This window comes from Centruroides sculpturatus, unplaced genomic scaffold (assembly GCF_000671375.1).
Source record: "Centruroides sculpturatus isolate CEXI.00-Female unplaced genomic scaffold, Cexi_2.0 scaffold1111, whole genome shotgun sequence".
NCBI lineage: Eukaryota > Metazoa > Arthropoda > Arachnida > Scorpiones > Buthidae > Centruroides > Centruroides sculpturatus.
This window is the reverse complement of record NW_019385311.1, coordinates 204,359-231,854: the sequence shown is the minus strand read 5'-3', so window position 1 is coordinate 231,854 and position 27,496 is coordinate 204,359. Positions and strand designations below refer to the sequence as shown.

Below are 27,496 nucleotides of genomic sequence, written 5' to 3'. Positions count from 1 at the left end.
CTCTTCTCAAGTTTTCAGAAGGGTTGTATTGAAGACAAATACATCCGTTATTAAAATTTACAATTTTTTTTTTATAAAACTCATCTTTACTTGAAGAATTAAGTTATTTGCTTATTTTATAACTATAAATATAAATGTTTGTTTTTATGAATATCGTAACACACGGCTCCAGCAAATGTTGTCGGACAAGTTAAGCAATTCGTTGCTATATTTTTAATGACGATTTTACAAGCTAACAGTTAAGTAAAGAGTAAATTTAAAATACGTCCCGAGGTGTTCACACAAAAACATTATTTAAATGCACGTGATTATATAAATTATTTTACTAATTAAAGCAAATACCAGAGATTATCAGATTATTAAAGGAATAATCAGAAAAACTGTTGACTCGCCTTGTTTGTTATTACGATAGAGCTGTAATGCGAAGAACTCCTAAATTATTGCATCCAAATTAATATCTATTTCTACTTTAATTTCTGTACATTAAAAATAGAAATATTCAACACAGGAGCAAGTTTTACTTATAATATTTAATTTAGAGATATTTTTAAATTTTAAATTCTAATTGTTTTATGACGAAAGAACTGGAAAAATATTCGCTTTAAATAAATTGCTTTATATAAAACGAATACTTACCGAGTTATTTCCTGTTTGGACTTAAACACTTTACGCTTCTACTTCGAATTTTAATTGACTTCAACACGAATTTCCGTTCGTTTTAAGTTTTAATTACGACTCCGTGTGACGTGATTTATTTAATTACAGCTTGTCGATTCTATAAATTAGCCGATATCAGTTATTAAACTTCTGTTTAAAATATCAGAAACAGATTTCTTTAATTAGTAATTTCCTTTTACTGATTCGAAATGTAAAGCGGAAAGTGACCGAAATATTAAAATATAACAGAATTGTGTGTTTAGAAAGTATTAATTTGTTCTATATTTCAAATTAAAATCCTTAATGTGGCAAATAAACAATCCATTTATAAATAAAGTCGTGGACCGCAGAACTAACAATATAGAAAGAAGCTGATATTCATGGCCGCAGCTTGTCACAATAAATATTAGTTTCTTTGTTGTATTGTGATAATTAAAATATATACTCTTAACCACAAATTTTAAGTTTTATCCTGCTGTACAATATTCTTTTCCTGATAGCAATATATTAGTGCCAGTCATCAATCTAGCACCTTTAATGAAGAAACGTTTGAATTGAAATAACGTGACTTTTGATTTGTATCGGTAGATCTCATATACTTAAATTGGGTCTCCTGCTTCTATTCATTACATATCCGTCTCAAATTACATCTATATGACTTTATTCTGGACATTAAGAGAAAACAGACAAATCCACAGACAGACGGATTAAAGTGCAAACTTGTAAAACTGCAATTTTTTACAATTGCAGCCTAAAATACATGCTTTAATTGAATGATAAAATAAAATTGAAATTGATTTTTATTTTATTGCGAAAATGCAATGAACGTTCTTACAAAATTATACAAAAGTAAAATTGTAATTTTTTCCTACGTAAATATACAGTAGATCCCCCTATAAGACGGTAGATATGTTCCGTTCTTTACGAATCCGATTTTGTAGGAATCAAGCCAATCATAGCCCGACACGTGTGAAGTTTACAGACTGCAGCTGTTTGAAAGGTTTTCTTCCATAAAATTAATCGATTCTAGACTAATTCGACTCAACATTTCCAAAATACGTATATTTTTTTAGGAATAATCCGTATAAACTACGCTATAAACAAAAAATTGTAAGATTACTTACCGAGTGTCACCATTCGACATCGCCATTGCTCAACATTGTTTTCGTCGCGGAACAGCTCAGCAAAGAGCGGCCGATTTCTAACAATTTATTTTTCTGTGAAAACTTCGTAGAACTTCGGAGACATCATTAATATAAATAATTTTAATCGCCGTTGAATAAGAAATGTTTCTTTCACAAGAAATGTATAAAATTACAGTACTGTATTAGACTTACCGTGCCTAATTTACATACTGACAGACGATAGTTAGCGTAAAAATCTCCGTTGCGTGGCGCCACGCTAGACGGCGGAAATTATATATTTAATTATAACAAAGTTACAATAAGTTAATATATAATTATATATACAGTACCTAATTTATATATAATTAATATATAATTATATGTACAGTACCTAATTTATATAATACTGTCCAGACGATAGAAATCTCTCCGTAGCGTGGCGCTACGGACAGCGGGAAAGTAGTTCGGCTGCCCGATGACGTTTTACGTATTATAGGAGTTATTTTTACCGTTGTTTACGGATACTGCCACAATTTTTATAGGAATCGTAACTATAGAAAACGGTTTTATAGGGGGATCTACTGTATTTAAAAAGTCCAAATTTGTATAATTAAGACACTTAATATCAATATAAATAAAGAAATAAAAATAATATTAAACTATAACTAAAATGGAGGTTGTAAATTTAATAATTAGTCGAGTAAACACGAGGTTTATCACAAATAGAAGTCGTTAACAGAAATGCTTTTGCCCTTAATTACTTCATCCGGCAGCATTCGAGGATGTAGATAAAGTACAAGAAAAAACCATTTTTACGGCAAATTTCTTAATAATTAAATATTTTAAGTCTTCTACATAAATCGTACAATGTACTTAGTAACGTGCTTATTTTTGAAATTTCTAAAATGATTTGAATTAACTATCAACTACTTTTCACTCTTTTCCAGAAATAACATTTACCTTGTTGTGGTTTACTTCGTTTACATAAAATAAGAAAGATTAAAATTAAGTAGATTAATTTTCTCTCTAAGTTTAACATCCTTTTTGTAATTATAACAGCATATTAATCTGTACTTAATATAAAATTTTAAGATTCCATTCGAAAATGTTTGGTTTTTTTTGTACGTAATTTAATTCATTTTATTAATTTTAAATAATTAATATTCAGCCTAATTCGGGGATGCTTGAATTCTATTCTTCGCATTTCCTGAATTGAACTGTATTGTTTTATTCGATGCTCTTATCATCGTTGTGGTTGTCTTATACGCAGGTTATTTCTTCTACTTTTATATAATAATTCTGAAATTATATTACAAGCAATGCTGATAATAACAATCGTTTTCGTGCATTTTTATACTTGTATATTTTGTTATTTTATATTTCCGTGTACCATTTTTACTTTAACAAGAATTATATCTGTCAGTTGTTTACGGGAATATTTACAGGGGAAGGTATTTATTTCGACAGTGGAAGAAATCCCAAATTTATCAAAATGAAAGTAACTTTTTTATGAATTTCTCACGTTATTTTTCGTATTTAACGTATTTAACAGCCAAGCCAGCACAAACGAAAATCAGAACATTTGATCTAACTGATAATGCAATTCTGCGTGTTTTTCTTGTGTTTCCTTTTGCGGTTTTTACTGCGGTTTCGTGATAATGCTAAGGTTATTCTTATTTTTCTTCTTTACTGTAATTTGCAATGAATTAGAAAATGCTTTAGACACATTAGTTCAATACATAAAAGCAAATCAAAAACATCTTGCGAAATTTCAATTGATACCTAGACTTATGTTTACATTTCAGATATCTGCAGTAAACTCGAGCAGGTTTACTCTCCAAACCAAATTCGAACGGTAGAAAGACTAAAAATCGGAAGCGTATGACGATATCACACATACACATTTTAAAGATGTACAGTGTCTGAGATGAAGTAATATAGGTTAACTTTGCCAGAATGTTTCATAAAAGCACTTCCACGCGTGCAATATCGTATTCCAGTCGTTAAAGCCAATGCACCTGCCGGTCTGGCTGGTTTATATATTTCCAAAGCCTCCAGGCTACGAATATAGTCCATTTAATAGGCCTGCCTAATTACTTGGTGTTCTGGAGGTTCTTATGCCCGACCTGGGAGGCGGCGCACGTGGTTAAGGCGGTGGCATGCCTGGTGTTCGTAGTGACGTATTGATTCTCACGTACCCTCTTTCGTGTTAATCGTTTATATGAGCCACTATACACTATATCCCTTCGCAATTTATCATTTCTCACCGGTACACTGTACACTCCTAGACATTAAAGATTGCAACACGGCGCGTAAGAGGTGATTACAGTTTTATAACTAATCGGCAGAATCATGGGCAAACAATGGTATGGATTCTGATCATCAACAAACGGATACAGATATTTCATTCGTCTGAAAGCGAAGATGAGGTAACTGTTGTTTAGCATTGTCTATTCGAACAAAAAAAATATCAATTTTTGAAATTAGTTAGATTACTCTCGGCTCTTTCTACTTTCTCTAATGTGATGACTGACAAAGGGAAAGTATGGCGATCGTTCAAATATTAATCTCCTTTAAAATTTTTACTTTTGTGGACCTAAAACATACAAGAATGTTGAAAAAAACTTGGCGGTTTTTCTCTATGTGTTGATGTTAGTGTGTGGAAAAGACACGTTTTTTTTTACACAATTTGAAGTTATTAACTTCTATACCTTTTGTCGAAAATTTCTAAAATTTTGCAGGGATATTTGTGTATAGAAGGATTGATCCTATCAATATTAAATTTTGATGGTTTAAGATCAACGGGGTAAGGAAATGGAATGAGTACATATGTTATATTTTAAATTAAATTTTTTCCCTTACAATCATTTAGGAATTTTTATACAGCTTGTCTCTAGTCTAAAAATTAAGCTCTTTATCATTTTAAAATAATAAAAAAACATTTAAAATTAAATAAGTTCCTGTTTCCCCCTGAAACAGGAACTTATTAAAATTTCTGTTTCCCCGAAAATAAGACAGTGTCTTATATTAATTTTTCCTCCGAAAGATGCGCTAGGTCTTATTTTAACATAATTATACATGGCGTTACGCGGAATTTAAATTTTAATTCCAGAAAAGTTACGCAAAACGTTTTTGAGCTTTTTTTATGAACGAACTCGTACGTTTGAAACGACACGAGAATAATAACTGTGACTATGTGTTTAATTAATTAAATGATTTTTACTTGAAATTATACACCCATTTTATTCGAACAAACAACACCTTTTTACTATTCTGGAAAGGTTATTATTGTCTTTGCACATATCTGTTTGTGTTGGTAATTAACAAAGTGTTTAATTGTGTATTTATGAAAATTTTCATTTATAAGGTAAATTATACTAGAAATGGCGACTGGCATCTTTCTTTTTAATGACTTTTTTATACACTAGTATAAAAATTAATTTAAAAGTTAATGTACTGTTTATATTAACTAATACAGGTACTATCCTTGCGCCATTTTAAATATTATCAGTTATTTTAATGATAATGAAAACATATATTTATTTATGTTATCACTTATATTGTCGGTGTTTCCGGTTGATATACCGTAACTACTTCTTGTAATGTTTGTATAAAAATCGCTAATTGCACGCTGACTGCGCGAAATATAATAGCGATATTAGAAAGGAAAGTAAATAATAATTCGAAATAAGTAAAATGTTAATTGCCCTTAACGATCATTACTTCGTTCGTTTTTTTTGTTTCTCTTTATCGTAGTTGTTATTATAACGGTTAATGATTTTACCATTTGTCCATGTAGAATTCAACGATCGTTCCTGGAACAATCGCGCGTTATCGTGCGTGAAAAAAAAAAATTGCCAGGGGACCAATCCAATATTTTATAAGTAAACTTTTCTTTAAAATATTTCACGGAAGAAAAATGTATGCAGTCACTGCACACGGGGTCTCCTAATTCAAATTTTCCTCGCCCCATTAAGCTATAATTCATCACTGTTGCGATTGAATTTATCACAGATAAGAAATCTACAACAGTGGGACGTACGATGAAAACTACTTATTTAAGTTTCGAAAGAGGAAACAACCGCAGAAAAATTAATCAATTTAAAATCATACGAATTTTATTTACACGGGGAAGAAGTTTTCTATCACAACCACGGAAATAGTAGGCGAACAAACGTGTGGAAACAAATAGTTATACATTCAAGCTTAAAGAAGTATATTTTATACACTTTCCATGAAAATCTTATCACAAAAATCTGGGAGAAATGATAATAAAACTAAAATTGGCACTTCGATGGTCGGATCAGTATGGAATAGCAGAAGTACCAAGACCCATTAATTATCGAATTGAAAATGTTAAGATAAAAAGAAGAAGTTACGCGTTCTCGCAGACCAAATAAAACCCCAAATCGCTAAAAAAGAGTTTGAACTCGGCAACGAAATAACGGTAGACCGACAAGACGTACGATGCTATAAAAACTACTCAAGTAAGTCAAGAATCGATCTATGTAGACCTTTGGGACAAATTTATCTTGACTTCTATACTTTCTTTTCAACCGGAAGTACATCTAAAACAGGAAAACGACGAAGAAAATGATCTAGAAGTAAAAAGCGAAAGGTCGGATAAAACCTGTTTATGGCGGATAACTCGTTCAGACAGACAACAACCTGGGTTAGGCGGAAACTACCTTTCTGCTTGAATGAGGTCTGACCTGTTAAAATAAAGTGGAATACTTATTTTGTAAAAAAAAAAAAAAAAAAAAATAGAGTGAGGCGAATAGGATGTTCGTCTTCACAGGAAAAAAAAACTTAAGGTGGGTATGATGTTTTTCTTATAATTAAATTTTATTATTTCCTTCTGTCAATGTTTATTACTTTTTCTATTAATTGTCACAGTGGTGTTGAAAACATGAAATTGTTCCTACTTCTTTCCATAAGTTTGAGTTTTTTTCTCTAGTCTAAATTTTCTTTCATAACTAAAAAAAATTTAGATGAAATTATTAAATTTGGCTTAACTAAAAATTAATGTATTGTTTGTAGTTTGTTGATCTTATTTTCGAAGAAATAGATTTTTTGGTGGGAAAAAATATCTCTTTCTAAGCAAACAAATCGACTAATATTACGAATATTTGAGCCAAGAGTTCCTTATTGCTATAAGCTAGTAATAAAAATAATAACGAATGTAAAAAATTTGAATTAATGTCTTTCTTAAGTTTTTCAATTAAATTTGATAAGTCTGAAAAGTCATACGTAAATTCAGGTTGTTGATTTGCATGATGGATAATCTTGAGCTCTACATCTTCTTTTGAAGTAATTTCTTCTTTAATCTCTTGAAATGAGATAGCTTTTTCCTTTATAACTCGATATCTTTGACAGATTTTATGATGTTTGTTTTTCAAAGATAAATGCGCAATATGCAAATGATGCACATATTGATAGTTGCAGTACCAACACATCGATTGTTAATGTAATTGAGGTAAAACGATTGGAATAAAAGAAACAACTTTCGTTACTCGCAGTAAATTAACCAAAACGTATTTTACTTCTTCGCTCGATTTGTCAGCCATTTTGACGTCCAGATCTAATTTCATTTGTAAATGTTTTTTTTTTTTGACGTTGCGTCAATTCTTTCTGAAAAAATTGTAACTCCGTTTTACTTTCAAATTTTTTCAACAGGAGATATTACAATTGTTGAGCTATCTCTGTTTAAATCGTGGATTGCCTATGAAAATTGTAGATGAGAATAATTCTAGGTAAATATTCTATACCTGCATTTCGAAACTCTATTATCTCAGAATTATTGAACATGCTAATAAAAAAAAGTGAAGAAAGTGCGACTGTATAGTCGGTGTCTCTTTGAAACCAGGTCAGGATGTGACACCACCGAGTCTCTCAGGACTCTGAAATCGCGACTTTACGTCACGCGAGCGGTTGGCTTCGGAGTAGAGGTGAGGAGAGAAACGAAGAAGTGACTCACTCGAATTCCATATTTACTAACAAATAACAATTTCAATGAGAACCAAAAAAAATAAAAATACAGATATATTTGTTATCTAGCATGCCTAAAGTTTCCCCTAAGTACATACTAGGCCGTTCGAGAGAGAAAGTTTACAAACTAATCGCAGGTTAATAAATACCTTTCTTTTAGGTCTTTTAGGTCGAAGGTCTGTGGTAAGATAACACCGCCGATGAAATGTTCGATAAAATTTTTCTGGGTCTTGTACGTTAACAGGAGCACAGAGGTGTGGTTGAACGTAAGTGGGTATGATATCCTTAAATAGGCACTATATTAATTATGGAAAACGACTTTATTAGACGAACTTTAGAAGACGACTGACCTCGGGTGGTCTTTTCCGTTCTTTCTTGTTATTCCTCTTGGGTTTTCACCTGAAATCAAAAGGTTGTTGTTAAGGGTCTGAAGTCTAATATTAAAACTTTATCAAAAGTATCGGGTGACACATCACTAACTAGCTGGATCTTCCTCAACAAAAAACCAACTCCGTGAGTAATAATTTTTATGGCTTTTAGCCGAACTTGATAATACGCTTGAAGTTAGATGATTAGATTTTCCGATAGTTAAAATTTAAAATAACGCTTTATTGAAGGTCTGTTCGTCTCTCACAAAACTAAATTTGTTGTCTAGTAGAGCAAAGTACAAAGAATAGTAATAGACAAGCTTTCATAGATACAACGACTTGACATACAAAAGATTTTATAGATACAACAATTACTCGTAGTATAGCTTTCATAGCTCCAACGATTAGTAGTTAGAAGAAATTTCATAACGACGAAGTTTAGTTATACAAAAGCTTTCATAGCTACAACAATCAGTCATAAAAACGCTCTTATAAATACAATGATTTGTCATATGAAAATTTTTATAGCTACGATGATAAGTCATTCAAAAGCATTCATAACTGATCTTTTACAGCTAAAACAATTAATTATAGAAAAGCTTTCATAGCTAAAAATTTTGGTCACAAAACACCACTTATAGATACAAGGAATTGACATAAAAAAGGTTTTATAGCTACAACAATCAGTCATAAAAAAGCTTTTAAAAATACAATGATTTCTGATACGAAAAAATCTTTTATAACTACAATAATCAGTCATTCAAAAACTTATATAACCGTGCTTTTATACCCATAACGAGTGAATAGAAAAGCTTTAAAAGTTATAAATATTGATTATAAAAAAAGATTTACTAACTACAAAAATCAGTCATAAACGAGCTTTCATAGCTACAACAATCAGTGATAAAAAAGCTTTTAGAGGTACAATGACTTGTCATACGAAAGCTTTTATAACTACAATAATCAGTTATTCAACAGCTTATATAAATGAGCTTTTATAGCTACAACAATTGATCATAGAGAAACTTTTATAGCTATAAATATTGATAATTCAGAAGCTTTCATGACCACAAAAATCAGTCATAAAAAACCTTTTATAGCTACAACAATCAGTGATAAAAAAAACTTTTATAGATACAAAGACTTGTTATACGAAAGCTTTTTTAGCAACAATGATCAGTCATTAAAGTGCTTTCATAACTGAGCGTTTATAGCTACAACGATTGATCGTAGAAAAGCTTTCATAGCTATAAATATTAATCATACAAAAGCTTTCATAACTACAAAAATTAGTCATAAATAAGCTTTTATAAATACAATGATTAATAATAGAAGCGCTATTATAGCTTCAAATATTAATTATAGAAGAGCTATCATAGCTAGAAATATTACTCGTACAAAAGCTTTTATAGCTACAAATATTTCTGATACAAAAGCTTTTATAGCTACAAGGATTGGTAATAGAAAGGCTATTATAGGTATAACGAGTGGAGTAGTGATGCAGTATATAAATTTTCCACGTTAATATGTACTTTTAAAAATTGTAGAGTAATTGTTTTTGTATGTCTCTAACAAATATCTTTAATCGTTCGATTATTTTTCAAATTTGTAATGAGTATTTAACAGATCTTTTTGAATTGGTACCTTAGGTGCATAAAGATATAAAATTGTGACGTTTCGTAAACAGTTAATTCTTATGTTTTAACATCGTCTATGATTGTCTATTCGTAGATAATTCTATGATAGTATATTTTGTTTGAAAATATGCAAATGCTTTTAACAATTGAATTTACATATGTAATTCTAAGATTTGATAAGTATCATAATATTCAGTAGGTGTAATTAAAAGGCATTTTTGAAAAAATTCTAGTTTTTTGATAGAGCTACTGCAAGAGTGAAGATCGATTTGCATTATTTGAAAAGATTATTTGCTTTGACAAATTCGTTCAATGAATATTTTTCCAGAAGTTGAAGTATTTCCCTGAGTGTGTTTAACCCTTAACGCCCGGTCCCGAGTATACTAGGGCAACGTTTTCACAAAGAGATGCCCGGTCCCGAGATAACTCGGGCAAATTTAAATAATCGTACGTAACTTCTCGTTGGTCGAAATAATTCAAATAAAGCTAATTTACATTCTATTGGATGTTGTTGATGACCTCAGCAAGTTTCGTAATTTTACACGTAATAGAAGTTTATTTTTTGACCATTTCTTTGGTCCCTATCTATAGAGATAGTATATCGAATGGAAAAATTCGTCATGTATTTGAGTGTTTACGGTAACTGATGCACATCTGTCTACAAACCGGTCTTCCCCTGCGATTTGTATGAGAATATCCCGCTAATGGCTATAAACAGCTGTTCTCAAGGACATTACGCTAACTACACCGAACAGCGGCGCGTGTCACGTGATCCGTCGCGATTTTTTTTTATTTTAAAGACAATTCGTTTTTAAATAATATGCAGTAAAGGAAATTAAGTTATATGTTAAAATTTTTTAGAAATCTAATTCATAATTTGGTGTATTAAATGTTTTTTTAATTAGTTTTTGGGAGTTTTTCCTGTAAAACACAAAAAAACAATGTTAGGTAAATGAGGTTTAGATTAGCATATAATATAGGTAATAACAAGAAAATAAAAAAAAATTATCAGAAAATAACGTAATACAATCGAGTATTTGCAGTAACTAGTTCAGACGTGTGTAGGAAACCTACTTCCCCTCAGGCTGTTGTTGGGAACAACCCGCGAAAGCTTACAATCAGCTGTTTTCAAGGTCGTCCAGATGTTTATCTGTACTGAAGCTTGTATCGAGTGTCTCTTTGCCAGTATTGTGTTACATAAAAAATAATAAGTTTCTAAATAATACATTATAAAATAAATGAAGATTTATACTATAATTTTCTATAAATTTATTTTATAAAATGGTGTATTATAAATTATTTTGATTTTTTGTGGGAGCTTATTGTAAAGCTTTTTATGTCAAATAATGTCTCAACAAATACAGAAATAAACCAATTACAGTTCTAAAAAGATTACTATTGATTTTATCAGCCAATAATCTGTCTTCTTACTGCTAATTACTTTACAATGGTAAGGGACTGACTTTCCTGAAATATTTATGACTTAGGGTGGTGAGAAAACATTTATTGGTTCAAACAAATAAAAGAAAGCAAATCAAAGCTTAGATAGCTACGAACTTCATTTCATTTTTTACATTACCTTCATTATATATTTTGTGGTTAACTTTTTAAATTATTTTATCGCTAACTGACGAATGGCAGCTTCTCGGCAAAACTAATAATAGTACAGAGAAGCCGAATCGCAGGGGGCCCCTGTAAAGTTGGCTATCCAAAGGAGAAGATGCCATTTAGGAAGCAATTTTAACAAATTGAAAAAATTCGAATGAAACTTTTTTCCAGATAAAATAGATGCTTTCTTTTAAATAATAATAAACAATTTTTTCATTTGAAGCCCTTCTTTTTAATAGTTCGTACGGTGAGAGGTTAACATCTCTTATCGTCATACAAAATAAGTGTTCTGTTTTTGTTTGTTTTAAAACGTCGAGACCCTGTCGAGTTTTTAACAATTGTATGAGAATTTCTTGCATAAAAAATTCTATTAATCTACTTCTTCAAACATGAAATTGTATTGATATATTTCTCTTAATTTATTAAATGATTTTAGCCTGTGAGATAATGCAATTATTTATTGCCTACTATTTTTGCTTATTTTTAAATTGTTGATCGAAAGTGTAGCTTGCAATTAAAGTAACCTTTTCTAACAATTCCACTCATCGCAGTTATTTTCTACGACAGAAATTAACAGAACATATCTGAGAACTACGCCCATCCTAAATAATTCTTTCAATTTGCTTTGTATCGGTATAATAACTTGTTCAGGAAAGTGCGACAAGAGTTTTTCTGAAAGTTTTTTTCACTGCACTCTCAAAGCTTTATCTTAGTTTTGATCATTTCTAGTTCTGAGAACTTTTTATTTAATTAGATTTATATTCCCAATAATGCCAATCAGGAAGCAAATCAAAGTTGTCTGGTCAGTGACCATCCATTATATGAAGAAAAGTCGATGTGAGGATTATCATAAAAGAAAAGAAAAGGCCTTACTACGGCAGCGTCAATGGAAATTTAAATTACTACAGGTATGTCTATTATTTTTTTCAAGTCATAATTTCAACAGTTCAAACATCTTTGGTTGAATATGAATTTCAGGAAATGATCCATCAATATTTAAAAACGAAGCGAACAAATGTATTGTGATGACTATTTTTTTCTCTATAATATTCTCTTAGAGTTTACTTGTTTGTGTCTTGTGAAATAGAAAGAGTTGGAATCGAAAAACAACTTTTTATAAAGTTCGTTTTAGAACGTTAAGGAGTAGAAACACGTAACAGGACATCTGACGGTTTTGCATTTTCCTTTAAATCAATCCTTTAAATAACACTCGAAAACAAGATATTTGCGTTATCAAAACTTTTATTTTCTATTTATTTATCAATCGATCGATCTTTCTTTTAAAGCTTACTCCGCTTACGTGTGTGTCAGAATACATTTGTTCCGGAATGTAACTTCAACATGACTCCAGTAATTACGTAACGATTCAGTTAATTACGTTGACTTCATAGGAATAGGAAGTACTAGTCACTACTGAGAGTCCTACCATTGTCATTATTAAAGCAATAATGACCATCGTGACGCTACTTTAAGTCTTTTTAAGACTATTAATATCTGGACATACTTGTTTTCGACAATTGTCTTTATATTTCCCTTATCATTAGTATTTATACAACTAGTATTCACCGTTATAATTTTTATTTCATTTTGAATTAATGTCAGACTTTCATTTAACTCATCTGAATCTATCAAATTATCTCCATTACAATCATAATTTCCCTCTTCTCTACTTTTATATTTGACGTTTTTGTTTTTTCTCTTTTCATTTTATCTTTAATAGGAGTGTATTCGTTCTGCATGACCCGGACTATACTGTTCCTGACAACTTTAGTTTTAGGACATTTTCTCTGTTTTGTTTTTATTCGTTTGGGTTCTATTTCCGTGATATGGAGAACAAAAATTTATTTCTTTGTCCTCTGAAAACAGTATTCAGTTATTTGCAAAGTCCAGGACCGAACCTTCTTGTACTATCAGATCACTATGATGCTCATTATTTTTGAATTTACAATGCGAACAGGTAGCGATAAATTTTGTCCTCTTATCTTAAAATCTCAGCTTTATTATGCCGATATTCTGTATCTCATTACCTGTAGCATATTCTAATTTTGTTTTGCTGTCATAATCGATAATAAATAATAATGGTATAATTTAATTTCTGTCATTTTTGAACACGATATAGTTCGGACACACGGTACAATATAATTTAAACTATCCGCTAGTTCCCTAAACAAAAGAGTGAAACTATCCGCAGTGTTAACGTCCATTTTTGTTGGAATTCTGGTGTCATAAACTTGATTAATAGAGTCGAAATTTGTTCTCTTAAAATTGATTCGTTTTCTCCATTTGTCTTGGTCTTTATTTTCTAATTGTGGTTTGATTCGAACCCTATTTTGTTCGTTTCTGGCCGCTTGATTTCTCGGTGGAATAATAGTGTTTGTTCTTTCTCGATCAATTTGTGCGTGATCTTTCTGACTTTGTGGTGAATGGAAGTTTCTGTTTCTCTCGAAATGATTTAGCCTCTCTGTTCGTAAGTTGAGCGTTGACGGGCGAAATTTGTCTCGGAGAAAGTTCGAATTCTGGTTGAAAAATTGACTTTCTTATTTAATCTTTCTATTTGCTTCTTTGTGGAAGTTCAATAATGCATACATTAAAATGCTTAATTATGCATTTTAATTTCTATTGCAATTCGTTTATATTGATAGTAGCCTTTAATATTTCTATTTCTAATATAATAAAAAATATCAGGCCGGCATTGTGACGTTTACACAATAAATATTTGCTCCTTTCTTTATTGTTAGTCATGTAGTCGATCATCTATATATATAAAATTGCTCGTTCTGACTGACTCACTGATTCATCATCGCCCAGAGCAAACCGCTAAACCTAAAGAGGTGAAATTTGATACACAGTTAAGGTACGTCATGAAAACGCACAAGAATTAGGGATTTTTCGAAATTGCTCCGCGGGGGGAGAGGGAGAGTTTTCCTCGCGGGGGAAGACTCAACCGGAAAAACGGCTTCTACGGTACTATTTTCGATTCAATTTTTTTTATACGCGTTTTAGTAGGAAATGCCATGGGAATTCACGTTAAGAAGGGATTTTTCGAAATTCTCCCGCGGGGGGAGAGGTAGAGCATTAAGGCTTAACCGGAAAAACGGCTTCTACTGTAGTATTTTAAATGCGATTTTTTGTTTTATCTGCGTTTTAGTAGGGTACTCCATGAGAATGGACACTAAGAAGGGATTTTCTAAAATTCCCCCGCGGGGGGAGTGGGAGAAGATTAAGGCACATATTTTTAAATCCATATAAAATTCTCTAATTAATCTGAAACCTAATTCTTGCATTTTGTGAAAACGTGTTAGATTGGCTATAATGTAATTACCTTAATCTTCGCTATCGTTACCTTTTTGCTCGAGCAACGCCGGGCTTATCAGCTTGTAATTAATAATAGCGGATTTTAGCCGAATTGTTTAAAGCGATCGTTTCATTAAACCGATAAATTAAACGGAAAACAACACTGGTTGGGATAGCTGCAACCGGTTAACAGTAACGTATATACGGTATCGATACTGCATATAAATGTAATACTCTATCTCATTAATCAATATCCTGTTTAGTCCAACTCCATTATGAAATATAATCGGTTAATTTCAATTACTTTTCATATAAAAATATTCACAAAATTATTTACTATGGTTTATAACTGTGCAATTTTTAATTACAGAATTAAAATATGAATATTTTGTACTTATTGCTGTAAATTATACATCAACAAAGTAAGTAGATAATGTGTTTATTAATTAATATTGCGTACAAAGAAATTGTTAACATTAAAATTATTCGTTGTACAAACGATTTTATATAGAAAGGTAAAAATAAGAAAAAAACAATTCAGGTTTCGACGCAATTCGTCAATCTTCGTTTGAACAATTGAAGTGTAACTTTTTTACAAAAAATTTATAGTGTGTTTCGAAATGATTAAACAGTACGTAAAGGTTTTGTTCATTAACATTATAAAAGACTCTTTCCATGTGGTAAAAGTCTGGATGTTTCTGTAAATCAAAGTACAGAAACTCTTCGTCGTTCGAAGCCGACCGAATATAAAACTTAGGTGAGCGATCGCGAACGCAATACACCTTATCGTAAGCAACAAACATAAATCTAGCTAAACAAGTCAGGTTAAAATTTCGCTTTGACAAAACTTTTAAATTATCCAAATCCATTTTATACAACCCGTAAGTGATCATGAAACCTGATTCTATTGTAATCATGTGAGCCCGTGAATCTGATTTATAATCTATGACGTTCAATGCCCAGAAACAATTGTCACCTGGAAGTAAACTTAGGACATAATATTGATGCAGAACAAAATCGACATTATCCCCAAAAGTCAACTTCTGTGTTTTAATGTTATACTTGACAATTCTTCCGTCCAAGAAATTGTTATGTTTACTATAAATATTTCCATTGTATTTAATAATTCCCCGTTTATCCATTTGTTCAGGTAATTCATACTGTTTCAGTATATTAACTTCTCGTCTTTTATTAACTCGAAATTCCGTCATTAAACGTTTATTCTGTTCTTCGAAGATAATCTTGTAACTGTCTTTTGGACCCTCTTCAATATTTATCAATGTTGACGTTCTAAATTCATCTCTGAAATAAAAACCGAATTCCTTATACTGAAAAGCCTCCTCATTTGTAATTTCTTGGAGAATGCAATCTGAAAAGAAAAGAAAAACGTCAATTAAATACTTACGTTTATTTTTATTTACTTACAAATAAATTGCACATTTATTCAAAATTATTGTAATGGGTATGTTTTTATCAACATATAATACGTCACAATTAACTTTGAGTTAAAATTCAACTATTTAAATGATACAACAATTAAAACCTTTGTCTTTCCTCGTTTTCTTAACTTGTCGTTCGAGGTTTGAGAAAGTCGAGCCAAAGCCTTGTCAGCGTTTTTCTTGACTCATTATTCTTTATTACTAATGTAAATAAGTAAAATAAAAATTTCTCTTACTCTTATTTTCTTGTAGCTTTTCTCCTCCAAAATTGTCTTTCTCTTCGTCTGTTTAAACGAAAGTTAATTTATTAATGTCGTCTCGATTCCATAAAAAATTCTATATATAAGTCATATATATAATAAAAGAAATACCTTTTGATTTTTCTCTGTTTCTTCCACAAACTTTATCGGCAGCGAAACAAAATTCCAACATATCAGTTTTCTACATAAACAATAAAGGAAACACGATTTAAACAAATAAACATAGCATATTGTAATGCTTATTAATTATTTTACATCACACGGGTTTAATTAAACTCTTACTTCTACACTCCAATTTTCATTTATCATTATTGTATCGTCGTCTTCTTCAGATGAGTTTGGTGTCAGAGAACAATCCCCTTGGCAATCTTTTTCGGTTTCGGAAGTGATTTCTCTTTTCTTCACTTGATGACCAATAGTGTTTTCATTGATGATGGCATTCTCATCGTTAGTTTTCTGAAATTTCATATTGCCCTCTTCGATAACGGGTGAAGCCATTCGAATATTCGAATGTTGAAGTAAATACATAAATATAAACGGTTGTACGAGAACAAGCAGGAATAGCAGCAGTATTTTTTTATTGTCGTTTTCTATATTGTTCTTCATTATGCTATTTTTATTGAATATAAAAATTAATTATTCAATAATTTTCTGCAAAAATAAAATATTGTACATACAGTATATATAAACTTCGTAACAGATTAAAACTATATAATATTAAATACGGGGGGTGCTTCATTGTTGAATTTTTCGAATTTAATTCGTTTTAGGTAATTCAAAGTTGACAGGGTGGGAAGATAAAGGTACTCGTGTCACGTCTCCAGTAGGGTCAGATTGAAGACAAATTTACTCGTTATTACAATTTACAACTTTTTAAAAATAAAACTCATTTCTACTCTAAGAATTAAGTTATTTGGCCATATTATAATTAAAAATAAGAAACTTCATTTTTATAAACATCGTAACACACGGCGCCAGCAAATGTTTCCGGAGAAGTTAAGCGAGTCGTTGCTGGATTTTTAATAACGACTTTATTTACAAGCTAACAATTAAATAAACAATAAATTTAAAATACGTCCCGAAGTGTTCACATCAAAACATTATTTAAATGCACGTGATTATATAAATTATTCCACTAATTAAAGTAAACACCAGAGATTATCACACTATTAAAGGAACAATCACAAAAACTTGCGACTCGCCTTCTTTGTTATAACGATAAAGCTGTGATACGAACGAACCATTCCTAAATTAATGTATCGATATTAATATCTATTTTTGCTTTAATTTCTGTATATTAATAATAGAAATATTCAACACAGAAGCAAATTTTAGTTGTAAAATTCAATCTAGAGCTAATTTTAAATTTTTAATTGTAATTATTTTATGATAAGAAAATTACAATAACATTTACTTTAAATAAATTCTTTTATATAAAACGAATACTTACCGAGTGATTTCCTGTTTCGACTTCCACACTTTACGCTTCTACTTGGAATTTTAATTGACTTCAACACGAATTTCCGTTCGTTTTAAGTTTTAGATTACGACTCCGTGTGACGTGGTTTATTTAATTACAGCTTGTCGATACTCCAAATTAGCTGATATCAGTTATTAAACTTCTGTTTAAAATATCAGAAACACATTTATTTAAGTAGTAATTTCCTTTTATTGATTCGAAATGTAAAGTAAAGCGGAAATTGACCGAAGGGTAAAAATATAACTGAATTATGTGTTTACAAAGTATTAATTAGTTTCATATTTCAAATTAAAATCCTTAATGTGGCAAATAAACAATCAATTTATTAATAAATTCATCGACTGTAAAACTAACAGTATAGAAAAAAGGTGATATTTATGGCCACAACTTGTGACAATAAATATTAGCTTCTTTGTTGTATTGTGATGATTAAAATATATACACTTAACCACAAATTAGGAGTTTCTTCCTCCTGTACAATATTCTTTTCCTGATAGGAAAACAGTCGTGTCGGTCATCAATCTAGCAGCATTAAGGGAGAAACGTTTGAATCGAAATAATGTGACTTCTAATTTGTGTCTGTAGATGTCATATACTGAAACTGGGTCTCCTGTTTCTATTAGTTCCATATCCGTCTCTAATTATATCCATCTGACTTTATTCTGGACATTAAGACAAAACAGACAAATCCACAGACAAACTGAATGAAGTACAAATTTGTAAGATATTAACAGATAGTTGACACATACTCGAACCGTCCCGAGTCTCGTTGTTTACATCTTGTGTCGCGCAAGAATTTCACGGTTTACTCGAGTTCGAACCTCGTCTGGGAACCCACATATACATACTTTAAGTGAATTATAAAATGAAGTTGAAATTTAATAATACTCGTAAATTTAATAATTAGTCAAGTAAACACGCGGTTTATCGCAAGTACAAGTGGTTAACGATCTTCCGGAGAGAAATGCATTTGCCGTTAATTACTTCATCCGTCAGCACTCGAGGATGTCGATAAAGTAGAAGAAAAAACCATTCTTACGGTAAATTCCTTAATATTTAAATATTCTAAGTTTTGTAGATAAATTAAACAATTTACTTAGTTTATTTCCGAAATTTCTAAAATTGACATGAATTAACTGTCAAATACTTTTAATGCCATTTTTAGGGTGAAGGTATGGCTTTGCAATAACTGAAAACAGCATAAAAATTATGTTGAACTATTTTGGCGTCATAATACATCGAGACAACTTAATTGGTGTATTCATAAATAACGTGTTTCGTCTTTATTATCAAAAGTCATCTACAACAATAAAGAAATGTTTTGATAAAAGGTTCGAGTTTTCAGATAAATATTTAACATAAAAGCTGGTCTCGGGTGGAATTTTTGTCATCTGTAACACAGGAAGAATCTTCGACGTTGTCCACTATTACTTCATCTATCAGACGAGTCATTTCGTCGATCAATTTGGAGACTTTGCTATCGATACGTTTCGTCTTCTGTACTTTATCCATAGGAGGATGAAGAAAATCCACACCTCCATCTTGATTTTGAGTTACGTTGCATCGTTCGATGACGATGGGAGCGGTTGAAGAAGGCTTCTGGAAATCATCCTCTTTGCTTTCCGTCGTAAATGCCGGATTGTCGAATAAGATATCCGTTAACATCTTTTCTGTTTCGGCTAATTGCTTTGGATCCTTACCAACTACGAGAGTGTCGTTGACGTCTTCTGATCTGTTATCGCTAGCGTTACTTCCGTTCCAAATGTCGTTATATGAAGGAAAATTGTAAGGTATGTTGAGTCGATTGTCTTGGTACACACGTTTGTATTCTACGTTATTCCAGATATTATTTTCGTTCTTAATATCAGCTCCAGCTTTTGAAATAGAAATAACTGTATCCGACATATGTCGAAAACTGTAAAATGATGAAATATATTATTACTTTTTTAATCAGTAGAAATAATAATTAATTAACTCAAAATATAGTCAAGGCGTCGATATAACGCCCTCCTAAATATAGCTACCCACCTAAAGCGCCAATAGGTACTTGTGAATAGATTTCCCCCCACAAACACTACAGAACTCCTGCGTATTGATAATTGTCTAATTATACAGTTTTGCATTACAAACGACATTTTAATATCCTGGTTATGCCTCATACGTCATTATCCGCCCTCTTTTATTGTGGGCCTAGCCAAATCTAAGATGGTCATAGGAAAAGCCTTCTTAGTGATGATAGACGGCGAAGAGTAGGAGCTTCATAGTTAGGTCATTTATGCTAGACTACTTTGTGAGCCTTTGCAAGCCAATGATAATTAAGCAAATAAGAAAATCCCTCCGAATGCCCGCAAGAAGATTCAAAGAAAGAAGGGAAAAAAGTCTATTTTCCAGCAAATTAGGACGACAATCAATAGATGGCGCCAAAGCATGCAGTCACTACTAATTGTTGTGGACATGCTGCCATCTATCGAAGATTAATTTAGCATATAATTAATTTATTTAAAATGCTAATATGCTATAAATTTTTAAAACCTCTCTCTAAGCAAACTTCTATACACAAGAAATCGAATAATGCCCTCAGATGTTTAGCAATATTTCGAGTTAATGCATAAAAGTGTATTAATTTCAGGTACGTACCTATTGCCATTATTTATGCCCATTTGGGCATTCTCCGGAGATTTTTCACGAAATTCGTCATCTCCAGGAAACCACTAAATAAACAGGTTGTTAATACTCGTAAAGTATTCTTGAATCTAAAAAGCCTACTAACTTACCACCCATTCGTTTTTAGTTTTACTTTCTTCGTCCGTTTGGCAACACTTCATATCCACTTTCGTTTCTGACACGCCACCCGTCTCGACCCCGGAGTGAATATTATCCGACAACTCAGGAAAAAACCAATCGTGAGTTTGAATTATAGAAGGGCAGCTGCTGACTGTCACGATGCTGGAAGATATTCCGCAACACTCGGGCCAAACCGCATCATTTACGATTTTGGTGTTCCTGCTGGGTTCCATATAACTACTGAGGGACGGTATGGTTTCCATCTCTTCCGCTTCGGATCCCGTGAAATGACTTCTAGAACATCTCACCTGTAGAGAAAGATCCCTATTCACGTGCCATTCGTTATCCGGCGACGTGTCCAGAGGAACCAAATACTCGTTCCAAATGCTGAACTGCCCATTGTACTCTCCACTGCAACATTTAAAAATGCACTCGGTTACACTAAACCGGAAACGGAATTTCACAATAACTAAAGATTTACAGCTATAATCTGTTATTCTTCGAGTTATCGGAGAGATAAAGACCTTGGACGACCTTGTGCCACTTTCTTGCCAACTTATCTCTACGCGTGGCAACTAAATTCGTGTGAATTTTAGGAGACAAAACGGTTACATACCTCTCTATTGACCCCCTGTCTCGTCGCCGTCTTCCTAAATTTTGAAACCAAGACTTAATTTTGATTCCAAGCTGCAAACAATAACCAGCCATTTTGTATGGCGATAAAAACTAATCGCTTTGACACAGTTATGACTTATCATCCAGAAAAAAGAAATAAATGTATATTTATTTCCCAATAAATTCCTGAAAATCGCTGAAATATTTTGCAATACGAATACTTGAAATTTAAATTTAATTTTTCGAAACTCCAAGAATAACCGCACGTGTTATCGATTCGAACAGAATTTAATTAATTTTTTTTTAATGTAAATAGCGTAATATCGAGGAAATTGTGGTGTGGGTGTTTTTATTCGATTCTATATAGAAATATCATATAAATAATAATCGAAACAGCGGGTGAACCTCGCTCTTGTTTATAATAAATCGCGATTATCTTCCGACAATCTATAAAGCGAAGAAAGACGTTTTTAAGGGGATTTTTTTTCCGCAGCACTTGTTTTTCAGCGATTGTTCGAAACATGAGCGAAGGTTTGCATCGGAATTGCCATCAACACATTAAAATCCTTTACGTTTTTGCCGTGTTGCAATTTATCGGATTGCTGACTTCTCCGTTTTTCTTCTATGCATTGACTCGTTATAGCGACACGTGCCAGGAAAATCTTTGTGTTCGTTACGTCGGAAGTGATGACGACCTGCCAGTTGAGGTGGTTCGAGTCGCGCGCCAGATCGTTAAAAGGGGGCAATCGTCCGAAAGAACGAACGAGCCCCCTGGGGTTGAATTCTACTTACACCCTCAACCGACACAAGATACTAACGACTTTGTTTGGCTCACTTCTATGACTAGAGTCCCGGTAAGTGTGTCAGTTATTTTTAACCCATTATCTCCTTTGAACAAAGTAATGCGCGTTATTTTCGCTCTTCGGGATGAAGATTAGCAAACCAGAGTAAAAAATCGAGTAATTTTCATTTATGATACATTCTGAATAACCCATCGCGAATTTCAAATGTGTCTCGATACAATGGTGCGTTGGGCTGAAAATATGAAGTTAATTTACATTAGAGATATGTCTGCAGGTGACTTCGCTCCAAGAATACTGTTATTCCGCTCAAGAGTATTGCCCAAAAGCCAAACAGGGTGCACCGGGTAAGTAACAATGGGGTAAAGTTGCGTGCTAGTAATTTTCTGGTTATAAAATTAACCACCATTCTACCATATTATTCAGGATTAGCAGGCGAGAAAGGCGATAAAGGAGACATGGGAATTAAAGGAGAGAAAGGTGATCCGGGAATGCGAGGCGTAATGGGTCCACCCGGTCAACCCGGAGCCAGAGGACCGAAAGGTGAATTACACACTTCTTAATGAATTATCTTTTTAAATCATTGGTATAAATGACACTTATTGGTTATAGGAGAGCGAGGAGTGGAAGGTTTTCCGGGATTTGATGGTCACGATGGAATACCGGGACCACCCGGACAAGATGGAAAACCCGGAATGAATGGATTCGATGGCATCCCGGGGCGACCTGGAATTCCAGGAGAAAATGGCACCGATGGTATGGTATAGTGAACATTTAATTCTTGCCTCCAAACTTAGCTGTTAAAATAATTCTTTATTCACAGGTTCCCCGGGTCCACCGGGTGAAATTGGTGCACCCGGTCCTAAAGGACCTTCAGGTTTGTTAAACTATATATAAATAAAATTCACGTTATTATAAAATAGCATCTTAAATAAAAAAATTTAATTTCGTCCTTGAAACAGGATTGCCAGGACCTAAGGGAGCTAAAGGTGACCCCGGATATCCAGGAATACCTGGTAAGTAGTATATAATTCATTGTTTCCTCCCGAATTCTGAGAGTAAACTATGTAATCTCTCTTCAGGTAATCCAGGAATTTCAACGTACAAACTCAACGGCTCGGCAGTGGATAAGCTTTTAAGTAATTTAAATATTTTGAATCGATAATTATCCTTTTTCTATTGTAAATAATAAATATGTTTGTCAGTTCCAGCCAAGATAATAGATACTACAGATAAAGCTACCGTATCAGTTCCCGAAGGTTCTAAAGTTGTGCTTTCCTGCAAGGCTACTGGAATACCCGAACCCAAATACACCTGGAAAAGGAAAGAACATACTTTTCTACACCGCGGAAACAGAACTTTCAGTAAGGATATAAATCATGCTCCAATTTTTACTGTAGAAAAATGTTACTAATGCTTATTGTTCTTCAGCAACTTCGGTGCATAGCGAAAACATCACTCTAGATCCCGTGACGCGAAATCACATGGGTACATACGTCTGCATGGCAAGCAACGGTTTGGCTTATCCAGACATAAAAACGATAAAATTGGAAGTATATTGTAAGCTTAAAACACAAGAAATATAATTTAAGGTTTCTAAAGATGCTGAAGTAATGCTTATTTCAGTTTCGCCTTACATAAAAATCGAGAATTCCGTGCAATGGGTGAGGAAACGAACCACTCTAGAATTAACGTGTAACGTGGAAGCTTATCCTTTGGGTATCTTCTATTGGTTGCATAAGAATAACATACTGCAAAATAGCACCAAATATGAAGTTTCGCATCGAGAGACCGGGTACAATACGCTGATGATTCTAAGGGTTAAACACATTGAAGAAGACGATTACGGATACAACATGTATCGTTGCATCTACAAAAACGAGAATAAAGAAGTTGCTGGTGTATTCTCCATATTCGGTAAGTAGCAAAACACAAGTTTATGGCAGTGTTTTAAAATGTAATTTTCGAATTTCCAGAATTACATTCCTCGGAATTTAATGGGAAAGATCCGAAGCCTTCAGTACACGGAACACGTACGTAAATTTCAGGAAATTTTTCACATTATGTTCTCCTGTAATTTGAGGCGTATATATTTTTATACAATGTATTCTTTGTGTGGTAGCTCCACCTGTAATAGAAGAAGAGCCGCAATGTACTCCTTGCGAAACTTGCCCGGAATTACCTAAATGTCCAAAATCAGGTAAACTTGAAAGAAATTTAGAAACTGTTGCATCTAAAGTCACAAATTCTTCAATTGTTTCATTATTTAGCACTAATTTCAATTAGAATCATTTCAGAAACATGCTAAATGCTTTCTAAATCACTTCAAGAATTGTTGGACATCTGAAACATTTTTTCATACCGAATTTATTTTTCTTTACAGGAATATATACGGGAAATGTCATAAATAAAGAAAAATATAATGCAAAATGGAAAGAACTTTTAGGAAAAAGAAAAAATGGTATTTATTAAGTTTATTTACAAGTAACTTTCGTATATTCGCACGCTTTTCCTGTCATGCCCAATAGCTACATCTGTGAGCTATTTGCATAACTCACATATATGTTTTTAACGCCCTCTGACACTCAATATCCAGGTAAATTCCCTGACTTTTCGTGACCTTTTCTGAACACTAATGAAAATCCCTCAATTTTCCCTACTTTTCAGGTTTATGGGAACCATTTACATTCATATCATGTTCATAACTGGAGAATAGGCACCCAATTTTCTTCCCCATTCTCTAATTTAACAACACAATAAACTTTTTAGGCCAGCATACTGACCAACCCCTCTAATTGTAACTGTACTCAAACTGGGTGCTACCTGATCAACTGAAAAACTCATATCACTTTCCATTATTTTATAACTCCTCTCTGGTTAGACGGTTAAGCAGTAAAGGCATGCAGACCAGAAATATCAGGAAGTCTTCAGTGATGGCCAATCCTATAAATGTCATATTTTACCCCTCATCATCTATGCTGAATTCTATAATTGTAATTTGTAGTATTGCATTTAGTAGTAATTTCTCTCAAAATCTTTCTGCTTTACAAGAACTGTTAATTAGGCTATCTGTTCTGTTATTTTGTCTGCCTATTTACTAATACAGTAAATGTAGCAATAACAATTATTATAATAACATTAAATAATGATTTCCAGACTGTGTTCTTCATCAAATTGGCAAGCCTGTTTTCTGCCATTCCTTCAAACTGGACTGGGGATCGTGGATGACGGATCCAATTCTAAACGATAGAGATCACTCACACATTTGGTTAACAAAGGAAACCAAAGGAGAAACTAAACAATTATACCAATTCAAAAATATGGAAGATTTCAGAAACGACGTCGTCTTCAGGAATTACACCCTCCCGCAGGCTTTTACAGGAAATGGCCATATCGTTTACAACGGTTCCCTTTACTACCAGACCAAAAACAGCAACAGGATCGTCAAGTTCAACACTTTTACTAACACATCAGAGGAATTCTCCATAGAGGATGCAGCTTATGGTGATGACAAATACTTGTACAGCAGCCTTCACAATTACATAGATTTCGAAGCCGACGAAAATGGTCTTTGGGCCATTTACGCTTCGAAGTTTTCTAAAAACATCGTAGTGGTTAAAATCGACTCGATCACTTTTGAAATTTTATCCAAATGGAACCTGACCCTAGACCAACAGAGAGTGGGCGAAATGTTTGTGGCCTGTGGCTCGCTTTACGCCGTGGACAGCGTGAAGGATATCGACACTAAAATCTATCTCGTGTTCGACCTGTACCTCAACACTACCAACGAGATTGTGGCAGATTTCATTAATCCTTTTCGACAGAATTATTTGGTTAAATACAACTGGAAAGAACAATCTATTTACACTTGGGATAAAGGAAATTTGCTTACTTATCCCCTTCTCTTCACAAGTATGAATGAAGAATAATTTGAAGTTTCTTATATACAGTAGTAACTACTTATTGTAATCTCTTTGAAACTCAACAGTAACAAATTGCTTAACATTATCAATTGGTACACATGAGTTAAATCGGTGGATACACCTTATTATTACGGGGTGGTGCATTTGTATGTCCTGGTGGTAAAATTAAATTATTCAAAAAGTCCAAATGCAATTAATTTGGTAGTAAATGGACTGTGAAATACTGTAGTCATTCATAAATTTCACTTCTGCCAAATTCCTTACGTCGCATCTTTGCTGCACTCCTGGAGAATCGGCAAATTGTCCAAAGGTAAAGGGCAATCAAGCCTTAATTACTTACATATTCCAAAGTTTAGGGGGTTTAAATTAGAGTTATTAAGGGTACAATTTCATATTACCTCCAGAGCTATAGATACAGGAAGAAATGGTTTGAGTGCCTCCAATCCCTCTATCACACATCCAAAAAATTAAGTATTTCCCCACCTGGACATAAGAGTGGTGCATATGTTTTCAAATTTACAAAATCTTATAACAATACCTCTTTTAATAATAATATAATAAATCAGATATAATTTAAAACATGTATAAAATGTAGTTTCCAACTTTTGATGCTTTAAAAGTAAATATCATCCTACACTATTTAAAACCTATAACAAATGTAAATTATAAAGAATTGCCCAAAACTCAATTAACAACTGTAAAGACTAAAAACTGTTTTGTCTTAAATAAATATTACAAAAAAAAAAAAATGTTTAAAATGAGATCTTTCCTGTTCAATAAGGGAAATTACCTTAAATCTAAAATGATTAATCGACTTATAGGTCACTACATATATATATTTCACTTATTTCATTATAAATAATATAAACAACTGTAGAATTTGTTGCATTTAAAGCATTAAATAAAAATGTTTACAGATGTGTATTATTGAGAATGGCTTAAAAAATCATTAGCAGTCAACTACTGATTTGTTATAGGGTGTGATCAAATGTAAAGCTTATGTAGACATTGCAATGTCATGAGCCAGCCACACTCATTACTGTCCTGTCTCGTGCCACAAAATAACCATTTATACTTTTAGTTTGTAAACAAAATGTTCAAAAGTTAACACATGAAACTCTAAATCAGTACTTCTCAAACTGGATTCCTTAAAGATATAAAGTATATGAAGGTTCTGCAGTATGAAAATGCATAATAGAAAAAACAGTTTATCAGTACTCCTAAATCTGTATGTATGCTGTCAAACAAAGAACACAAAGACAATCCATTGCTGATATTTAAGCAACCAGAAAGTTGTAGCTGAAGGGATATGAACAGGACGAGAATCACTAGGTACTGTACATTGCAGTATGCATCGATCTTGGCCAAAAGCAATGCACAAGTGAACAGTTTAATAGGCTTTTACCAAAACATCTCGCAACCGAACAAGACAGCAGAAGCAAACAACAATGTATTGACATTTGTAGATTTATTTTGTCAAAATAACTTAATGTTAATACAGATTAGTAGTAAGAACGAT

General features: G+C 32.5%; 3 protein-coding genes across 3 annotated transcripts; 1 reads left to right on the top strand and 2 right to left on the bottom strand.

The window, feature by feature from the left end:
• Positions 1-15,233: 15,233 nt before the first annotated feature.
• Positions 15,234-18,022, bottom strand: LOC111637485. The gene is made up of 5 exons (XM_023382987.1): positions 17,826-18,022; positions 16,658-16,985; positions 16,487-16,556; positions 16,352-16,399; positions 15,234-16,045 (listed from the first exon to the last, which is right to left on the bottom strand). The coding sequence occupies exons 2-5, from the start codon at positions 16,979-16,981 to the stop codon at positions 15,234-15,236; spliced, it is 1,254 nt and encodes a 417-aa protein (XP_023238755.1). The 5' UTR covers positions 16,982-16,985; positions 17,826-18,022.
• A 1,096-nt stretch (positions 18,023-19,118) lies between these two features.
• Positions 19,119-21,493, bottom strand: LOC111637481. The gene is made up of 4 exons (XM_023382977.1): positions 21,256-21,493; positions 20,630-21,050; positions 20,493-20,566; positions 19,119-19,770 (listed from the first exon to the last, which is right to left on the bottom strand). Exons 1-4 carry the CDS (start codon positions 21,345-21,347, stop codon positions 19,209-19,211), a joined length of 1,149 nt encoding a protein of 382 aa, XP_023238745.1. The 5' UTR covers positions 21,348-21,493; the 3' UTR covers positions 19,119-19,208.
• A 52-nt stretch (positions 21,494-21,545) lies between these two features.
• Positions 21,546-26,165, top strand: LOC111637480. The gene is made up of 14 exons (XM_023382976.1): positions 21,546-22,108; positions 22,332-22,401; positions 22,481-22,597; positions 22,667-22,810; positions 22,878-22,931; positions 23,017-23,070; positions 23,137-23,193; positions 23,260-23,418; positions 23,486-23,614; positions 23,681-23,971; positions 24,031-24,087; positions 24,177-24,254; positions 24,438-24,515; positions 25,211-26,165. The coding sequence occupies exons 1-14, from the start codon at positions 21,776-21,778 to the stop codon at positions 25,981-25,983; spliced, it is 2,394 nt and encodes a 797-aa protein (XP_023238744.1). The 5' UTR covers positions 21,546-21,775; the 3' UTR covers positions 25,984-26,165.
• The last annotated feature ends 1,331 nt before the right edge of the window (positions 26,166-27,496 follow it).

Bases quoted from the DNA above. Each gene is read 5' to 3' on its own strand.
- LOC111637485 (XM_023382987.1), bottom strand. From the start codon at position 16,981: ATGAAGAACAATATAGAAAACGACAATAAAAAAATACTGCTGCTATTC. The intron at 16,400-16,486 runs GTATTTCTTTTA...TCGTTTAAACAG, and splicing joins AAACAGAGAAAAATCAAAAG to ACGAAGAGAAAGACAATTTT. The intron at 16,046-16,351 runs GTAAGAGAAATT...TTTTCTTTTCAG, and splicing joins AAAGCTACAAGAAAATAAGA to ATTGCATTCTCCAAGAAATT.
- LOC111637481 (XM_023382977.1), bottom strand. From the start codon at position 21,347: ATGGCTGGTTATTGTTTGCAGCTTGGAATCAAAATTAAGTCTTGGTTT. The intron at 20,567-20,629 runs GTAAGTTAGTAG...CTGTTTATTTAG, and splicing joins AAACTAAAAACGAATGGGTG to TGGTTTCCTGGAGATGACGA. The intron at 19,771-20,492 runs GTACGTACCTGA...ATCATTTTACAG, and splicing joins GGCATAAATAATGGCAATAG to TTTTCGACATATGTCGGATA.
- LOC111637480 (XM_023382976.1), top strand. From the start codon at position 21,776: ATGAGCGAAGGTTTGCATCGGAATTGCCATCAACACATTAAAATCCTT. The intron at 22,598-22,666 runs GTGAATTACACA...TATTGGTTATAG, and splicing joins CGGAGCCAGAGGACCGAAAG to GAGAGCGAGGAGTGGAAGGT. The intron at 23,419-23,485 runs GTAAGGATATAA...ATTGTTCTTCAG, and splicing joins CCGCGGAAACAGAACTTTCA to CAACTTCGGTGCATAGCGAA.